We start from the raw sequence: 20,755 nt of genomic DNA on the forward strand, positions 1-20,755 counted from the left end.
ATTTCTGTGGTATTTATCTCCTATTTATTATGAAGGTGTGTGGTGGTGCTTTATAAGGCATAATTCAGCGGGTGAGGAGCAGGCTGGTCCAGGTCAGACAGCCTTTCATGAACCATTTAGGACTGGCCTGGGGAGGCAGGAACACAGCAGGGTCGTGTGTGTGTGTGTGTATAGGCGTGGGTTTGTCAAACGTGTGCCAGTGCGTATGTGAGTGAGTAAACATATCATTGAAAAGTGTGCATGTTTTGACGTAAATACAAAGTAAATCCTCATGACACAGGTGCGCCTTAAATGTTTGGTGTGACTAATCCATTATCTATATTACTCAATGATCTGGCATATGCTGGGGAGTCCTCTGTGGTGCAGCATTAGCCAACCCGTGACTTCACTGGCCCAGCAGAAGATGAGGCCATGTCACCTACCAGACACATAGCCCCTCCATGTCAGCAATACACAAAAACATCCTGCGCGCCAAATAATTTTGTGTTACGATAACATGGAGCTCGATTGGGGCGATATGTGTAATATTAACATTGATGCATAGTTATCACACGCTGTGTATCCGATGAGTCTGGGCCTTCAGGGTTTATAGTGAAGTGAAGGAGTGGAGACTGCAACTCTCTTAGTGAATAGACCCCAGTGATGGAGAGTATACAAGAAGTCTTGTTTTGACAGGTGGCCCGATTTAATTTTAATTATGTTTATTAGCCACGATCAATCACAACACTTTTAACTTCTATCCCAGACAGCAGATCCGTGATAAGGATGGATGTCTCCATGCAGTATTATGAATGATACACAAGAGTGCGGTGTAATGAGACAGCCGGTGGGGTGACCCCGATTTCTGTGCTCCTTGCTTTACTTGCATCAGTGTAATCTGGGCTATATCGAACCCCGCAGCGCTATTTTCAGCATTAACCCTACACATTCCGGGCATGCCGGCTGTGAGTGTGATAAGATCGCACCCGTATCCTTCGGTAGGGATATGGATGGAGTGGCTCCTCCCCCGCCCCTCCCCCGCCCAGTATCCCAGTGATCAGGAGGAGGATTAGAGAAGGTAGGAGATCTGCCATCAGTGCCCGGGCACAGGAACAAGCTGGATCTCCTCATCGGCCCAGGATCTATAGCAGCCGCCTGCTGTCTGTACGCAGTGAGTATATAACCGGCACCTGTCCCGAGCCTCCATCTCCCAGCCCTGTATCCTCTTCTGCCTCCCCTTCAGTGCGGATGATCCCTCTCAATCCCTTTATATCTATATACATTTATACAAGAATCCCCCATTCGTTATATCTTTAACACAGGCGGGTGTGTCTATTATCCTGCTTACTGGGACTCAGGAGCTGACTATCTTTCTGCTCAATACGTCATAAGAGTATATATACTTCCATTGCTTTAAACATCTCATATATAACATATACTATAATTCTCAGCTGTGTATGGGATCAGCCTCTTATTCTACTCTAACTGCCCCCCCATAATTCTCAGCTAACCCCCGACCTGCTGAGCATACTGTGAGTTGCATTGCTGGTTGGGGTCAGAGGATGCCTAGCATTGGTTTCCTATTACTTACCAATTTCTGTCTATGTGCAAACATATATACATTAGCCAGCAGGCTTCAATGCAACTCCCATGATGCTTAGCTAGCCAGAATGCAAGCTGAGCATCATGGGGGATCATAGCTGGCTAATCACTTCTCTCAGTGTGTGTGTGTGTGTGTGTGTGACTTTTACCCATTGCCACTAATTGCCACCAAAAATATTTAAAAATAAGCAGTGGTTTGGAATCTGCTGGCGCTATATATAAATAAATGTAATGTTATCTATATAAAGGGTGTCGCATTTAACCCCTGTTTAGTTCATGGCGTTAATACTCTTCTTCATCTTGTACCAAAATCCCAAGGCAGGATACTGCTGCTGGGCAACCATCCGAAGCCAGGTATATTGCTTTCTCCAGCTGTTTGGTTTATTTATCAATTTTCTCAAGTAGCAAACAGTAATTAAAAGCGTTAAATAGGACAGCAAAGGAACCTTACATTTATGTCGTGTGTCAACATATCAGGAAAGACTAAAACATCTCAATACGAGCAGCTTGGAGGAGCGAGGGGAGATCTGATAGAAATATGTAAATACATTTTAATAACAAAGAGTGGCGGGTATATGGCTATTCTGAATACAGGGCCAAGGGCCGACTGATGTTTGAACCTTACAGCAGACTCGATGGGCCGAATGGTCTTTATCTGCCATCAAATTCTATGTTCCGTTAACGTTTCCGCTGCTATAGAATCAGAATTGTGTTGTCACTTTACGTTTACCGAGCATTAGTGCAGAAATTCTTCGATGTATTGGTTCTTAGAACCTATGAAATTGTGTTCATGTAAAACTCAAATTACAAGCGCTTTCACGTTATATGTTCTTGTATAATTAATTTGGGTCAGCATGCTTTCCTTGAGTCCGATGAGACTAATACTCCAGGTGATGTTACATTACATATATACCGCTATATGTATAGATATAAATGTGTGTGTCTGGGCTGTTGTGTTCCTCTTCTGGATGGAGATACTTCCCGGTAAGTCTTCTGGGACTCGTGTTACCAAGGCTGCTTAGCATACATGGCGGAGATCAATCACAGTAGTTTAAAGGATTAAACAACATCCACCTTACAGGAGATATAGAAAGCCTGCTCTTATTGTGTGTACCACCGGCATTTTCAATCACGTATTTCTACTGTTTTTAATTGTTGACCATTTCCTTCTAAAAGGCTAAACCATCCATACCGTGGCGTATTTACCTTATGGGGCACCATAGGCCCAACCTTGTAACCGACCCATTGTGCGGCGGGACATCTAGGGGCTTGATGACTGCCACCCACTTGGACCTGCCGCCCAAGGCCAGGATACGTCACTGACCATACCCACACATTTTGCCCCCTAAGGATTGGCATTATGCTCTATTCTGGTTTTAATATTATTTATAATTTTGTGTTCTTCCCTTTTGTAACAGCGCTATGGAATCTGTTGGTTCTCTATAAATAATATGTAATGTAAATATAATAAAACAATATCTACACTGACAAAAGTCATGTTTCCGCACTGTTCGCACCAGCCATGACATATTCTCTGGTGTTCCCATGAGCCATTTGAATAGAAGGATCATTTGAGATCAACACCAATTAGCCATGTATACACAGTGACTTCTTATGGCAGCCTTACTATGTTGATAATTATAGCAACATTAATAAGCAGAGGCACAGGCTGCAGGTTTCTAAAGTGTCTTATGGGATTAGCCAATTTATCAACTATTTATTTTTTATTTACTTTTACTGAAGGACACCTGAAAGCACGTTTCCATTTTAATTCATTCATTCATTCATTCATTTATTCATTCACATTCTTATTCATATTAAGTGGTAGAAGCATGATTAATGTCTCATGTAGCCCCACCAAAGATGAATGCATATAAAAATATTTTACTATGCGTTCTTTATCTACCAAAAAGTAAGAAAAACACCTGCCTGATGAAACTGGACACTCCCTCTGGTTTCCACGTTTTTGTGCTTGAAGCAGCCAATTATAATTTGGTTGTTTACTGCGCTCAGGGGTGTTGATAGCTGGTGGTGAGTATGCACTCATACTCACTGCTGTTCGGGAGATGTGTTCAGTCAAATGGATGTGGTTGTGTGTTTATATTTTCAATGGTTTTTTTTGAGTGACTGTTGTTTCGGAGCTTATTTATCTCAACCAAATTCCATTCATTGGCAACTCCATGCTTACCTACTGTTAATTTAGCACCATAAGTCTAAGGCTTCAAGTTTCTACCCTGAGTAGGCTGTTCGTGTTGTTGTGCAGTGTGCATGCCCATGAGTGTATTTTCTGCTTGCAGAATGAAGCCTCGTTGGGGGTGGTTGTGTTTGGCTGCTCTGCTCATGGATATAACAGTAGCAGAAGCCCACGGTGACTTAGATGATGATGAAGAGGAGGAACTTTTGGACAACACAGAAGAAACTTTCAGTAAAGAGCAGAAACATTATCTAGAGGTGAGCATATCTGCCATATCTGTTTTGTGAAATGTCTGCCCTGCTAGATCTGCACTGGTCCACCGTAAAACAGCTCAGCCATGAACATGTAGACCTCACACCCTCACAGAGGCTGCTGACGCGTGAAACGGGTTAATACTTTTCACGCTACCGACCAGAATGCATAGTGCCTACTGTAATGGTTGGTGGAGGCAGGATAATGTCTGGGGCTGTTTTTCTGGGTTTGGAGTAGGCCTCTCATTGAAGGGTAATGTTAATGGATTGGAACACTGCGAACCAATCGTTCTCATCCAACATCAATGCCTGACCCTAACAAATGCTCTTTTGGCTTGATGTCCAACAAGCTCATATAGGTGTTATGGTCAGGTGTCCACATACTTTCGGTCATGTAGCTTTTACCGTACCATTCCATCTGTTCATCAAGGCTTTCTTTCACACATGCTGGATGTGCCTTGTATAAATCATACAATAGTATCCTTCATATGCTCTAACTTTTCTCAGATAAATCTTGTCTGTCAGTTGACCTACAGAAAGAAATGAGTGTTATTACATGCACATGTTGCCTATAAATATATATAGTTTAAACTAGACTTGGGCACCAGGGGGCTCTTCGTGCTCGTCTTCGGAAAAAAAAATCTTCGTATTCCGCGAATATTCGCCTGTTCCTGTCTTCTGTTCAGGCGAATATTCTTGGACATTCTTCGTGTTCGGTTTTTCTTTGTTTTTTCCGGTTAAGGGGTTAACACGGGGTTAATGCGTACCGTAGCAGCTCTGGCGCCAGGAGTTTAAATGTCCGTATGAGCAACTCTATTGGTCGCCAGCAGGGGGCTCGTCTGCCAATGGTTGATGGCAGACGAGCCCCCTGCTGGCGACAAATCGGGTTGCTCGTACAGACTGTTAAACTCCTGGTGCCGTAACTTGTCCGGGAGATACCATTGGTCTCCCTGTTCTATCATTTATTAACTGATAGAACAGGGAGACCAGTGGGATCTGCCAGGTAGGTTGCAGCATTGGGGTTTTAAAAGACTCTGTTGGTCGCTCGTACAGACTTTTAGGCTCCTGGTGCACTTTTTGCACCTTAAGGGGTTAAAGGGCCGTGCGAGTGAGCCTTTAACCTATGGATTTCCGCTCCCGGGAGCGGAAATCCATAGGTTTGCTGTCAGGGGTTACAAAGGCCGTGCGAGTGAGCCTATTGGTCACCTGCAGGGTCTTCCTCTGGCATCAACCAATTGGTTGATGCCAGAGGAGGTCCCTGTAGGCGACCAATAGGCTTATTCGCACTGCCCTGTAACCCGTGACGACGAACCTGCGGATTTCCGCTTCCGTGAACTGCCGAGATGCCGAGGTAAGTTAGAAGGGGGGAGACTGGTAGAAGAAGCAGTTTTACCGCTGCTGTCTTCTCTTCAGCTTGTCTTCGGAACGAACACGAAAACACACTCTTCGTGTTCGTTTTCATGTTCGCCCGAAGACGAATGCACAAGTCCAGTTTAAACGTCCTCTTTAAGCATGTAACTATTAGATTACAGCACAGCCTCGGTGTTAAGATACCATCTCATAGCAATAGAAATCTCTATTCATCCAAGAGATTTTTAGTCCAGTAACAATGGCTGAGCTGTAGGTTGGCTACCACTGTCCTAATTTTTGGTTTATATTTTAAAAATACAGGTTGAATACCACAGTCCAGTTCCTAGCGGAGAGGTGTTTTTCACAGAAACATTTGATTCTGGGACACTGGATGGGTAAGTGTGTTGCTCTTTCAGTAAACATATCATTTGTGCTATAGTGCGGTGAACCCACAATACCTAAAGTATCACAGTTATACAAAAGGGTCATTGATTAGTTACATGATGACTCTCAAGAAGTAACTCATGCTTACTGTCAAACGGATTTACTCACTAAAGCTGAAGCTGGCAAGTGCTTTGGAACTTAGTGACTAAACTGTTATGCACAGTTAGGTCTGTGAGAATTGTAGGAAATCAAGTCTCCATTTGATTTATGCATTATACAGGGTCGGCTCACTTAAAAGAGGTCCCTGAGGTTGACTCTTTATAATGCCTAGTGATGAATGTTCAGATGATTTAACTGCAATTTGTGTTTCATTTGCACCAAAACAGATTGGAATACCCCATCAGTGCTAATGTTAAGCAGTGACATGTTGGCCTCGCTTGGTTATTGGGAGACACTCAGGGCTTCATTCACTAAAGTGGTAGTTTTCAGGGCAGTCGCAAAGATGTTTAAACTAAAGCAGCTTTGTCCCTAGGTGCATCACCTTTCATCAGGCATATATTTTGACAGCATACATTGAATGCTTGGAAGAAAACAAATTAAAGACCAAGCAGAAACTCAGAGTTAGTTACTATGCAAATTCACTTTAAATCATTAAAACAGTGGGTATTGTGGAAGTGTTTCACAGGTAATAATCCACTGAGGTCAGTAGGGATTGAGCTCCAGTTAAGGTAATATATTTTAAATTATAATATGGACAAACAATAAGGATATCAACGGGTTGTCTTGTCTTTTTTTTCTACTTTTGACTACTATCTACTAAAAATCCACTTAAAATTAAGGGGTAGTAGAAGTATTATTAAACACTCATCTATAGACACCAGACAAGCCAGAAGGCTTGTTTTTCCCCCAGAAATCTCATGGTGCTGCCACAACCACAAGGGATTCTGGGTAGGCGAATGCAAATAAGGTCAACAATTATCACCTTTTGCCTCTATATCCACTTTATACATGGAACTCTTGAAAGTAATTGCCCGCTTTACAAGACAGCCTTTAGACAAAACTGGGGTAAGAGGTGCAATAGCCAGATCACCAGTCATGGACAGCTGTTTCCTTAATGGGACATCAGCATGAGGTCGTGATACTGGCTTAATACTTGAAGAAGTAGTTGAAAAGAGAAGTATGGTTAGATGAATTCAAAGAAAAGTTTAAAAATATGAAGGTTAGATCCATTATTGTGAAATGCAGCCACACAAAACAAGCTTGAGACGTCCCTTGTGACCGATGTTTCGATGGAGATTTTTCCTCTGTAATGACAAAAGAGAGCTGTCCTTGGTGAGTTCATCTCAAATTGAGACCCCAATATCGTTCGGATGGCATTCTATAACCGTTCCATTTTTGCCCTATGTCTTAATATAGTTTGACTTGGTTGGTATAAACTTTATTTCAGGTGGGTGCTTTCCAAAACAATGAAAGAAGATGCTGATGAAGAAATTGCTAAATATGATGGTAAGGTCATGATCCCCTGCATATATTTGAGTAAAAAATTGTATCTCTGTCAGATGCAAATTTAATGGTGTCCCGTTGCCATTCTATATATCTGTATATCCTATTGTGTTCAGCTTAGCAGTGGAGAGTAACAATAAACACACAATAATCAGACACTGTGTGAGAAGATCCACATCTTATAAAATCTAATTCTAATCTAGACATTAAAGTGCCGGACAGCAGGATTGTTTGTTCATATTCCATATTGCGTTTCAGAATTCTGTTTTTTTTATAACACACTTGGCGTTATTCAGTTACTTCAAGCATCCTTAAGACATTGTGTTGTATAAACCCTCCTGTTCTAACCGATGGACTAAAAATGTCAGAAATTACTAAAAAATCAAGACGGAAAGAGGAATGCAGTCAATGGATAATTTCATCATACTTCTAGTGGCATGATCTCCTGTTTAGACTATTGCAAAAATGTCACATTTTATTTACTGATAACTAAACTAAAGTAAGGTTTAAATGATATATTTAGTGGAAAGACTGGTAAACAAGAGCAGGGAGGCTGAGAATGCAGGATTATAGCAGACAGATTAGGGGCAGCGTGGGAACACGCTGTCGGACAGACACACGCAACCAACTATTGCTGGAGATTCACCATTATACTAACAATGGAGCATGCGTGATGATGTTGTGCACTCCACTTACCGTGTTTTCATCCTGCTTTAGCTCTCACTCACTTGCAACAGGATTGTAGTCTCATAATACTCCCATACCTCCATTTATCAGACATGACAGGCATTGATTTATAAAAGCCATATGCAGTGCATCTACAAACTTCCCACACGTTGTTTCGAACTTGGTAAACCGCGCATGCCGATAGCCCACTTCATTGAATGATATCCAGTGCTAATACAGTACACGTCATGTGATGGATATTCCTAGCAGGCCTAGCATTAAACAAGTATTTTTGTTGCTTTTAATATCTCTTGAGTAGTTTTGGTGTGGTATTTTGATACTCGCTGCACATCTGGCTATTTCCACAGGAGAGTGGGAAGTAGAAGCGCTGAAAGAAAACAGGCTGTCGGGAGACCTCGGACTCGTTCTGAAGTCGGTGGCGAGACACCACGCTATATCGGCAAAGCTAGAGAAGCCTTTTATTTTTAACAGCAAACCCCTCATTATCCAGTAAGTTCCCTCTGTCCATCCATGCTGTGTGAGCTTACTAAAAATATCCAGTCTTCTCGGGTTTTTGTGTACAAACGTATAGCAAACAAAGAAGATGGTAGGCAAGGCTGCAGCCGTTTGGAGATGGACTCACAACTAGTCCTTCTGCCGCTGGGTGGATAGATAGACCAGTTTTCAGAAGCAGAAATTGATTCTCAAGGAATTGATGCAAAAACAGGGATTTGGGGGGTAATTTAATTTGTCTCAATGTATAAATTGGAATCCAAAATGGCTTCAAAAAGGTGCCGTTGTCCCCTGATTCGACTTCCCATGATAAAAAATTATATCTATCTCACTTTCATCAATTCTGTAAGCTGTAAGTGTTCTGCTGTCGAGTGAATTGAACAATGAATCGAGAACTTTGCCCAGAAAAATCTGTTCTAGAGTATCGGTGATGGCCTTCTATTTTATTATAGTGTCTCCTCAAATTCATGGTATCACGTCTGCATGATATTATTATTAGTCGAACTACTAAAAATACATACGCATTTAAACAAGCCATACATTTAAGATCCAAGAAGCCGCGGCATGTTAAATGCTATTTTATTTCCAGATACTTAGATGCAGAATCCACCAATGCAAAGCCCCAGGGAACGGCTGCATGAAGGGCTACCTGTGACAAATAGTCAATTTAGTATGGTTAGCACATGAAGAAGGATTCTACGTATTCATCTGGCCTTGTACTCTACAGTTACATTGTAATTAATCGGCCGATTCTCGTTTCCCTCCTCTCTCTGGATAGGCACCGCTGTGTACCTCCAGAGCCAGGCTACTCATTTCTTAGTCCATCTTATTTTAATCTTAAAAAAAAATTTGTTCAATTAAAATGGAACTGAGCCATAAAAAATGATAACGTTGGCTATTCTGGTTTCTCAGTTGCCTGAAATGACATGATTTGCTCTTGTTCTAGGTATGAAGTGAATTTTCAGGATGGGATAGATTGTGGTGGCGCATACATCAAACTTCTGTCTGACTCAAAGAATATGAACCTGGTGTGTGTTATTACTTTGGTGTCTACTGGCAATGTTATATCCTCATACCCGGCTAGATTGGGGCATCAAATAATGTGTGGGGGAACTATATCAGATCAGCCCTCATTGCCCTGCATGCAGATCCATATGGCAAAAAAAAGTGCTTTTTGGTGCTAAATTGTGAATACACATTTTTATACCAAATTCCTTCCCCTTTGATCTTTCACTTCTACTTAATCAAGTATTTTTATATTAAGTATAAGGAATTTCTAAATATTTTTTTAAAAAACAGCAGATGTCATAACTGCCTCCAAAGTGATTTTTTTAAACAAATGTATGCCTATTTACAAACATTGCATGCGCAAATAAATGTATAATGTCCTATTTAGGAGGAATTTCATGACAGGACACCCTACACTATTATGTTTGGACCTGACAAGTGCGGAGAAGATTATAAGCTACATTTTATCTTCCGTCATAAAAACCCTTTAATTGAAGACTATGATGAAAAGCATGCAAAGCGCCCCGAAGTTGATTTGAAGAAATACTTTAATGACAAGAAAACACATCTTTACACACTAGGTAAGCACCCCATGAAACTTTTTTTAGTGTTAGTCTTCCAGTATCAGACATGCTGGTAGTACAAGAGTCTCTGATCTAAGAAGTGGACAAGACTGCTCAACCTGAATTTATTTGAGGAGATTCTGCAAACATGCAGTAACGCAGAGAAACTGTTCTAAAACACTGAAGTTTGCAAATACTAAAAAGTGGTAGGCCAGCCCTTGACCATGGGGAAGCAGCGGTGCCACAAGGAGGTTATGAGCTATTGGACTGTCATAGCTGCTAGCTCCAGGGGAAGCTTAATCTATAAAGGGTAGATATAAGAAACTCAGGGCATGACCAGGTGGTAGTGGAGACATGTTTCAAGTGCCACATGGAGCTGACATCTGATCAAACAGCTGCCTCGAAAAATAGCGAGGAGTTTAGCTTTGACAATAAAATGGGTGACACCACAGCCCTGATCCAGTAGAGCAGGAAGGTTGATGCGTCTGTAGACCGTCCGTGTCAAGCAAGCCCAGACTTTCCATTAGGAACACTGGACAAACGCAATAACACTGCACATTAACCATTTATTTCTCACAGGTAGCTCATATAACTTTTTAGTGTACGACCACATGCCGACGTATGAGTACCGCCATGTGTATCCAGCGGGTGGCCACACATCTGTGATTCATGAACCACTGGCCTTAAAGTGTCGGGGTCTAGGCCGATATACTTTCCCTGTCCTGTGGGAAGGCCACGTTTCCAATTCAATAGCCAATGGAGAAGACATGTTCTGGGGCCTCTTATGATTTTAGTTGATATTTGCAGTGTTTTGCTGACTAGTTCTAATGTAACGATGCACTACCTAGATTTGTGTTTAAAGCCTTACAAATGGTCTGTGCCAACACTACATAAATGCTTTTGATGGTTTGCATCCAAGTTTGTAATTCCCCTAAGAACAGAAAACTCTGCCAAATAGTCCTTTCTCTATCATGGTTATCTAAACGGATAAATTATTAATGAATTTTAGTTTTCTAAATGGATGCTGTTCAACATAAAACCTTTTACATTAATTTGTTCACCACTTGAAAACAAACACAGAGTCATATTCACCAAATGATTTTATATTCTTTTTAATGTATACTGTATGCATATATTACGGTCCATCGCTTTAGACGATGGAAGGATGACGCAAGAAGTGTTAAGTGTCCTGAAAATGTCTTTTCAATGTATGTATAAATTGGCATTAGTAAGGAACAATTGTAACTCGATCTGTAATGTGTGTATTAAATGCCAGCTGCTATTATACATAATGTATTTTATAGTGGGAAGGTGGGCACTGGCTATAGAAATGGTCACCAACAAAAAAACTGGGGAAACATTTGCCGACCAACATATATTATGAGGTCCAGATTTGACCTCCGCTTTGCTGTAAATATGTGCAGATGTTGATCATCTATTCAGAACATTAAACACAGTGAAGGTTACAGAAACATATTTTATAGTCTGGCTTCCCCTATGAAGAAACAGCAATGGTTATTTTTATTTTGCGTGAGCAGTAAATATATTTTTAATGTTAATTCAGCTGCGATTCTGCATCCATACACACAATACACGGATACACAGCGCAGAATTCAGATGCCCGGAATGATAGAATAAAGTATGTTTTAAAACTCTACTGACATGCTTTATGGCTGAGTATCCGGAATGTATTAAATGTATCTAGCATTAACCTAACAGGAGATCGCATGCATGAGTGAGAGAGTTGCATCATAACTGTAAAGGATGTTGATATACTCAAACCTCGGGGTAAATCTCTGCTAGACTCCCCTGATATAATAGAATAACAGCTATGCTCTAACTACTTTTTTTCCTGTGTGTCTGACTAGTAGTCAGAAAGTAAAGTTAGCAGCTGGCGGACCTGGTCATCTGCCATGTGGCAAAGGCCAGCCCTTGTGACTAGCTTCATCCAATCCAAGCAAAGCTGCTGTATTATTGCTCTTAAATATAAGTGTTTGAAAATATCATTATACTGGAGATATATCCAGAACATATTCTGTTATACTTACAAGGGGTAATAATGAGACAAGGTGGGGATAGTGAATCAGTCACCATAGCAAAGAGAGATTAAGTAGTATGAGTTTAAATGTCAATCCGTGTTCTCGTTGGGAATGTCTAATTAAATGACTGCTTATGTATCTTATGTTTCTATCAGTGCTAAAGCCAGACAACACCTTTGAGATGCTTATTGACCAGACTGTGGTTAGCCAAGGAAGCTTGTTGGAAGATGTGATCCCTCCACTAAATCCACCCAAAGAAATTGATGATCTCAAGGACAAAAAACCAAAAGACTGGGATGAAAGGCCCAAAATTCCAGATCCCGATGCAGTTGAACCAGAGGACTGGTAGGAATGACTAGAAAATATTAGCATTTTCTACACAGTAGAGAGACTTGTCCAAGGAAGTATGAAGGATATGGGAAGATCTTGGGCATATTTTTATTTTGTTGTTAAGATATTTTGTTTTTATTCATATCCACACCATCTGCTCCATTTATTCTGTCCCCTAATAATTAGTGGGGCATTAGTAACGTAAAACCAAAGTAATTATAAAACTGTTTAGCAGTGAAATATTTAATTTGCAGGGATGAAGGTGGACCTTCTCAGATAGAAGACGTAAATGCTGTCAAACCCGAGGGATGGCTGGATGATGAGCCTCACTTTATACCTGATCCAGGTGTTCAGAGGCCAAGTGACTGGTGAGAAAGCCTTTTGTATTTGATAAGTATGTCTAATGTGCTATTCATTTGTACGGTAATCAAACAATTTTCCAGGTGAAGAACTCGCTTTTATTAGTGACATTACAGATGTCTAAAATAATATACCATATCTCTATATCAAATAGTAGAACGGTAGTCATTTTTTGTGACGGAGGTAAACTGACATTTACTTTATGAGAACGCAGAGTTTCCACAAAGTAAAGAAAAAAAATCGTACATTGCTAGACAACACGAAACAGAATTTCATGCTATAGAACCGGATATTGGTTAAGTGTCCTTTAGTGTTTTGCTAATGGCTGTATGTATCTTCAAGATCAGCGTTTCTTTAGGAAGCAGGTGTTTAAATGCAACCACAAATTGCCTTCCTCATATAGGAACTGTAAAAACAAGTATAACTAGATAATAATAACTGTCTGACCAAATAGAGTATGACTGCGTTATATTCGATTGTGCATAGATTTTGTGTATATCAATACATTTGATAGCGACTAGGCTTCTATAACATACATATTTAGAGTATATATATATATAGATATATATATATCTATATATATATATATACATATACCGTATTGGCTCGGATATAGGCCGCCCCCGTATATAGGCCACACCCTAAAAGTTTGGTGCTTTTTTAAAGAAAAAGTTTTTTTCTTTAAAAAAGCACCAAAAAAACATCCTGCCACTCTGTCCTCCCCCCCTGAGATATGCTGCCACTCTGTCCCCCCCCCGAGATATGCTGCCACTCTGTCCCCCCCGAGATATGCTGCCACTCTGCCCCCCCCGAGATATGCTGCCACTCTGCCCCCCCGAGATATGCTGCCACTCTGTCCCCCCCGAGATATGCTGCCACTCTGTCCCCCCCCAACCTATGCTGCCACTCTGTGCATAGATGTCCCCCTCCGGCCCCGCAAGACACCCGGGAGTCTGCTCTGGTAAGTCGGGGGGGGGAGATATGCTGCCACTCTGTCCCCCCCCCCCGACTTACCAGAGCAGACTCCCGGGTGTCTTGCGGGGCCGGAGGGGGACATCTATGCACATTGTGTATACAACTCCCGGTGCCAGCACTCAGCGGAAGTGCCGGCACCGGAAGTTGTATACGCGTATTGCGTAGATGTCTTCCGCCGGCCTTGCAAGACACCCGGGAGTCTGCTCTGGTAAGTCGGGGGGGGGGGGATGTAAAATGCATCATGCGTTCCACGCGATGCGCTTAGACAACCTCCCGTGCCGGTACTCCCCCCGTGGAAAGTGCTGGCAGGGGAGGCTGTCTGAGCGTATCAGACAGTAGGATACAGGTCCCCTGCACCGCTGCGGGGGATCTGTATCCTGACCCCGCTGCCTGCCCGGCGCCCGGGACTGCATGTCCCGGGCGTCGGGCGCTAGACCCCGAATATAGGCCGCACCGCGACTTTAAAGACTTAAAGTGGGGAAAAAAGTGCGGCCTATATTCGGGCTAATACGGTATATATATACATATATATAATACCATGATTCTGTATAGCACTGATATAGTTATGTGAAGCAGCCCCCATGCAGCAACAGTAATTCTCTGCTTCCCGTTATCTGTTGGTAATAAATGACCGTTGCTCACATTGGCAGGAATGATGAAATGGATGGGGAGTGGGAGGCCCCCCTGATTCCTAATCCTAAATGCGATTCCGCCCCTGGGTGTGGTGAGTGGAAACTCCCCATGATTGACAATCCAAACTACAAAGGCAAATGGAAGCCACCAATGATTGAAAATCCCAATTACCAGGTACTTTTATGCTCTTTTCTGCCATTACATTTTATTTTGTATGACAACAATAGGTGACTAAGAAGCAAGAAGTAGGACCTAGTCAGTGTAATATGAGGATTCACTTGTTGTCAGGAACTGGGTCCATACAGATGACTAATGACCCAGACCGCCCAAAGATTGTGTTCAGGAGTTATTGCGCAGCAGGGGAGATGTGCAGGGCGACTGCACTCTCCCGGGTGGGCATCTATGGTTGTGCGGCCACATACCAGCACCCTGACATAGCAGCTGATGTTGTCCAGAACAAAGCAAAACTTGGTGATATCCTGCAGGGACTCTGGAGCAGGCATGAGACATAGCACTAGAATCATGTGTAGGATGCTGCAGGCTGGGAGTATGGAAGCTAAGCAGAGTACAGGAGAAACATAGCAAGCAAGGGGAACAGAGCGAGCAAGGGACAGGAGACTAAGCAAGAAACATAACGAGACAAGACATACATGGTACAGGACACAACAAAGGACAGGGAACAAGGCAAGGAACACAGGAGATGCAGTAAGGAGCCGAGATCCTCAGACGCTTCTCCTTTAAGAAAGGATAGGAAATCTTAACGGGGGCATGGGGAGAGGAACCGAGATCCTCAGATGATTCAAGGAATAGAGGACAAAGGCACATAAGAGACAAACAAACATGAATACAGGAACTAGCCTAGGACTATGTGATACCAATCGGAGATTCCGTCACATCATATTGCCATAGTATGCTTAGCCCGCCACTATGCCAAAGTACTCCTATATACGGTGGGTCCTAACTCTAAACCTTGCCTACTGAATTACGAATAAGCTAAAACTAAACATTGAACCTAAACACAGAACCTAGAAGGACATACCTTTAGACTGCAGACTGAGACAAACATAACAAACGGGTGGGGCACACCTTATAAAGGAAACAGAGCTGAAGCAAAGAGCAGAACTGGATTCAAGGAATCAGAAGCACAGAACAGAGCATATGGAAATCCAGGAATGGATTACAGCAAAGGGGGAACTCTAGCGAGACAGGGGGGAACTCTAGCGAGACGGGGGAACAAGAGAGATGCAGCTCCGCAGCCTGACACTTGTAGTAAAATACCTAAGGGCATTTTCATTCATATGCTCGGACGCATAGCATTTATATATTGTGATGCACAGATCACACACAAAAGCAGCTCTTAACTATTCTTATTTAACTATAATTTTGTCACCTTCATTTTTTTCACACCTCTTTGCTAGGAAGCCATTTGATTTGTGTCAACGACAAAAAGTCATGATGATGTTTCTTCTACAATTAGTAGTAACAAACTTCTTTTGCTGTCTAGGGGATATGGAAACCACGCAAAATTCCAAATCCACACTATTTCGAGGACCTTAATCCATTTAAAATGACATCTTTCAGTGCCATTGGCTTGGAGCTGTGGTCAATGACATCTGACATCTACTTTGACAACTTCATCATCTGTTCTGACAAGGAGGTGGCTGACCGCTGGGCCTCGGACAGTTGGGGACTGAAGAAACTGGTAGCAAGTGCTAATGAGGTAGGGCAGTTATATCGGGGACATTAACTGTATGTTTTGAGACAGGCGCAGTACACGTGCAGTCGGTGATGATCCTCAGGAGAAAAGCTTAATCATTAAATGGGTTCTGCAAGCTACAGCTGCATGGTTATTGTTCCCCAATGACTTATTCAACCTTGTGGAGGAGTGAGAAGAAGGGACGTGGGTTCAGCACAGATGAGCGAATAATCCACAGAAGGCACCAGGGTCATCTCTGCTCAGACATAGTTGCCACCAACAACTATAATGGCTTTCAGACCATTACACAGTTTAAAAAGTAGTGCAAACATAAATAATGCAAAAAGAAATGTATAGGCTTTCTGTTCTTTATTCAGCTGCTGTCTTTCCAGATAACCCTGCAGTGTTATTCTATGGGACCTCATATTATTATTGATTATTATATATCATGGAATGTTGTTAAAAATCACTTGTAGTTGGCAGTTTATCGGTGGTGACACAGATCCTGTTTCTGAATATTCCTACGTTAGAAGTTCCTGTTTAAAATATAGTAGATTCAGTATCCCTCGCTGAGGCGTAGTCATAACTTTTCTAAATGTCAGGATGTGAAATGGAAATGGTCTTTAGTCTACAAGTCTCTGCTGGTAGATCCAGTGTCAAGGTACATAGGAACATAAGGGGGTGAGTTTAGAATGCCATCACCAGAGGGGAAAATTCGTAGGTGGTCATACCAGTTCAGCAGTTCTCCTCTGGGCTTTCATGCTGAAACCAGGTCAGCTGTTAGGATACAGGATTTGCTCTTTGTGAGACAGATTGCTTATTGCTTGTGATTTATTTTCTGTCTAATCAGCCAGGCATGTTGAACCAGCTCCTGACTGCTGCAGAAGAGAGGCCGTGGCTCTGGGTCCTTTATGTCTTGACAGCTGCTCTGCCTGTGGGCCTATTGGTCCTATTTTGCTGGCCCAGAAAGGTGAGAGCGGTAAGAATGAGTTTAGAAGGACAAGCATACTGCAGATAATGCTTACTCAATGAGGGTGTATGTATGTATGTATCCATTTGTGTCTACCGATTATTAAAAACTTAGCCATGCAACTGATATTATAGCTCTGGGAATCAACAAGAGGATCACATGCACAGCTAGGTTCAAAGAGAAGGGTTGTAGATGTACAATGGTCAACGCGCATATAGGAGTAGCAATGAACACAGTGTATTGGCATGACAATTTAAATTGAAAAAAAAGTGTTTTAGCTGCTTCATATTATTTGAATTTTCAGAAAATTGAAGAGGAGTTGGAAGATATAGATTTCAAAATGAGTGATTTACTGGATCCAGATGAAAAGGAGTTTGAGCTACAGAAGAATACGAAAGGGGACTTGGAGGCCCTAGATGACTTGGCTAATGCAGCTACTGAAAACGGTGAGGCATTAACAACCGGTTGCCGAAGAGAGAGAGAGAGAGAGAGTGTGTGTGTGTGTGTGTGTGTGTGTGTGTGTGTGTGTGTGTGTGTGTGTGTGTGTGTGTGTGTGTGTGTGTGTGTGTGTGTGTGTGTGTGTGTGTGTGTGTGTGTGTGTGTGTGTGTGTGTGTGTGTGTGTGTGTAAATACACAAATATATTTAAAAAAAAAAACATGGGTATGTACCAATGAAAGTTGAACAGCATTTTCTGTTGTTTCAAGAAATACAGCACAAAAACAAGCCAAATAACTGTAGGGTAACACAAGGAACTGAAATAAAATAGGAAATATATATGTATACAAGAGATTTTATATCAAAACATAACTTCTGATTAAACTTATTCCCTAAAAGGCATGTAATATATCTGAGGAGACAGATGCATAAATGAAGTCTCAGACGGTCACATATCCAGCATTAGAAACTGTGCTGGTATATTGTTCATAGCTGCTTGGTCTACCTCATTAAAAGCCCCCCATGTCACCGAGACAGTTTATATCTTAGTGGATAAAAAAGAGAAATTAGCCAGAACGAGAGGGAAAAGAAAGTACTTAATTAATCTTGAGGGCATGATAGGAAGGCAGAGCCACATGTATTCTGCTGTATGTGAAGGATCAAAAATAATGCGTTAAACTAATGTGTATTTGGTATTTTGTTTTTATTTTAGGTATTGAGAAGGATGGAAAGAGTGAGGAGGAAGAAGGCAGCCAAGAAGATGAGGATAGTGCGATGACCAACAAGTCTTCAGATGATGAGGCATGTTTTGCAGGCAGATTGTGATATTTTTGTATTAATCAGACATACTGCTATGTAACTCATAAAAATGCCAGATGCATAACGTCATAACCCCGGCCAATATAAATCGTTTACATTGTCGGGGCTTCTGTGTACTGAGGAGCTGGTAAGTTGGAAGTAACTCTCTGCTACAAAATAAAGGGTTCTCTCTCTGGTTTCTCCCTCAGATGAAAGAAGCAGACGAAGGCGCTAGCTCAGCAGACGGTATGAAGAAATCACTCCGCAAAAGACGAGTACGGAAAGATTAGGATGTTCCCGGGATTTTTATAGCTAGCAAAGTCACCGGCAGAGTCTGGCAGGAGCTTGGTGACGGTCTAATAAAATGAATGCCACGTTTTTTTACCTCTCAATATATCTCGCGTTATGTGTACCTTCCATACAGGTTTGTAATGTGAACCGGAATCCGTCATCCCTTAACATGGATATTTAAAAATGTACACTTACAGACCCAGGCGAGAATATAAAAAATCCACACAATCACATAAGAAATCGCAGGTGCTTTGTCCTGATTATTTCGAATAGACCGAAGTAACATCCCAATTATTTTAACGAAGTCAGGGGACCCGATTCCATTCTAGCTACATCCCTGGGTCAGGAATGCCTAATTATTCCACCCCTCCACTGCTGGACAGGATGCCGAAGATCAGCAGGTTTTTGCCTAACACAGACTTTCCTCTGAAAAACAGACTTTTATTATGAAACTTATTTTACATATTAGTACTTCAATATAAAGCGCCGTCATATTCCGCAGCACTACACAATGAGCACACGGGACAAAACAAGTAGTACATCACATAACAAATTTGATTTATCCAGCAATTTATTATTATATTCCGTTTGTTTTTTTTTTTAACAGTATTTATTTTTATTTAACTCAAGCTTGGGTAAAAATTTGTAACTTTTAAGGGCATTCTTATGAAGAGTTTGTTGGTATGTCAATTCCGGGGACCTTACCCCTTTGTTGGGGCCGTCTAAGTGACTTGTCCTATGTTCCATCTGAAACAGAGTCCACGGACAATGTAGTTTTACATATTTAAAGCATATGTTAACTGTATTAAAAAAGTACTTTTTTTGCAAATTTTTTTATAGTGTAATGTTAGACATGAAGCAACTATTTAAGACAAAATGTATATTGTTCTTGAAAATAAATATTTAATACAAAATATTTTGTTTTACAAAGTGTGATGCTTTGTAGTGTGTTTTATGTCTAAATATGGAATTATTTTCAGTTTGTGCCTCCTCTATAGATGCCCGTTTGGGTTTTTACAGTTTTAGCTCTATCATCTATTGCCACGTGCCATGGATGAAGAATACTTTTTATGCATGACAGACTGAGTGCTGTAACTACTTATATGAGGACAGCGCCCAATGCTATATAAATAATTTTATACAGCGCTAAAATCTATATACACAATTGTGAGATGCAGACTAAAAGACTGTGCAACTTTGGTCTTCGTATGGAATAAGTAACAATCCAGAAGCAAGCACACAAAATAAAGATAACCTTTTTATTTCAGTCACATAAGCAGCTTCCAGAATAAATATTAGAATTGTGTGAACATGTCAACAACTACCTATTACAGTGTTATATCATATTGTTTTCTTACACATATTAATACTACAGTCTCCGTGATAATATGCCTGGCTGAGATTGGCACCACATGATCCACGTTTCCAGATAACAGGGAGATATTTGGTTAAGTTGGCAATAAAAGTTTGGTTCATACGTAAGGAATAGGAACAGTAAAGAAAGTAATTACCGCTATCACGTTCCATCATTTTATGTGTAATTTGGTGATGCTTTTCGAAGAGTTCCAGGCTCGCACAACACAACCTGCTACAGTCCTTAAACTGTTTAGAAATTATACTAGTTATGAATACAGATTTGGTCTACCCGATATTTAACAAATACGTACTTAAGCTCATATACACAGGCGCAGTTTTGACACATTGATACAGATCTTAAACCAACTGTTCTTCCTTATTTTGGATGAATACTCTTCTCACATTGGAAGGCCCTGGTACTTTTGCACTACATAAAACCACAATCCAAAGTAACAAAAGCAACACATGTGAAAGCATTTTGTAGCCCCGAACATACAGAATTTGTAATTTACTAAACCGGGTAGTATGGAGGTCAAATCTTCCAATGCATAGTTAGGTCAATAGGATGACTCAAAACATCTCTCCTCCTATGTTTAACCATGCATTATACAGGGCCCATCAATGTCCACTTGCATGAGAAGCTCAACGGTATTGGGCTTCCACAATGGAAAGTGAAGTGGAACAGTTCATAAGTTCAACATACCTGGTTTAGTGAATGTGCCTTACATTAATCCTTACTCAATGCCAACAGTACCCAATGCTAACATAAGATAATGAATAAAGTCCTTCCAGCAAACATGTTGAGGCTATTTATAGTGTTAACAAGTAACCCTTTAGGCTTGTCTTTACCTTTGTGCG

The 20,755-nt window shown here is 41.3% G+C and overlaps 1 protein-coding gene across 1 annotated transcript; it reads left to right on the top strand.

Moving 5' to 3' along the window:
• Window positions 1-1,133: 1,133 nt before the first annotated feature.
• On the top strand, window positions 1,134-18,743 carry CLGN (calmegin). Its single transcript, XM_053461102.1, has 15 exons — window positions 1,134-1,150; window positions 3,879-4,032; window positions 5,698-5,771; window positions 7,208-7,266; window positions 8,298-8,439; window positions 9,389-9,470; window positions 9,839-10,031; window positions 12,208-12,397; window positions 12,637-12,750; window positions 14,368-14,524; window positions 15,855-16,070; window positions 16,897-17,016; window positions 17,321-17,462; window positions 18,165-18,253; window positions 18,460-18,743. Exons 2-15 carry the CDS (start codon window positions 3,880-3,882, stop codon window positions 18,538-18,540), a joined length of 1,812 nt encoding a protein of 603 aa, XP_053317077.1. The 5' UTR covers window positions 1,134-1,150; window position 3,879; the 3' UTR covers window positions 18,541-18,743.
• The last annotated feature ends 2,012 nt before the right edge of the window (window positions 18,744-20,755 follow it).

Source organism: Spea bombifrons, chromosome 1 (assembly GCF_027358695.1).
Source record: "Spea bombifrons isolate aSpeBom1 chromosome 1, aSpeBom1.2.pri, whole genome shotgun sequence".
In the NCBI taxonomy this organism is placed as follows: domain Eukaryota; kingdom Metazoa; phylum Chordata; class Amphibia; order Anura; family Pelobatidae; genus Spea; species Spea bombifrons.

Coding starts and splice junctions, on each gene's coding strand:
- CLGN (XM_053461102.1), top strand. CDS start 3,880: ATGAAGCCTCGTTGGGGGTGGTTGTGTTTGGCTGCTCTGCTCATGGAT. Junction 5,772..7,207: donor GATTCTGGGACACTGGATGG/GTAAGTGTGTTG, acceptor ACTTTATTTCAG/GTGGGTGCTTTCCAAAACAA. Junction 8,440..9,388: donor AGCAAACCCCTCATTATCCA/GTAAGTTCCCTC, acceptor CTCTTGTTCTAG/GTATGAAGTGAATTTTCAGG.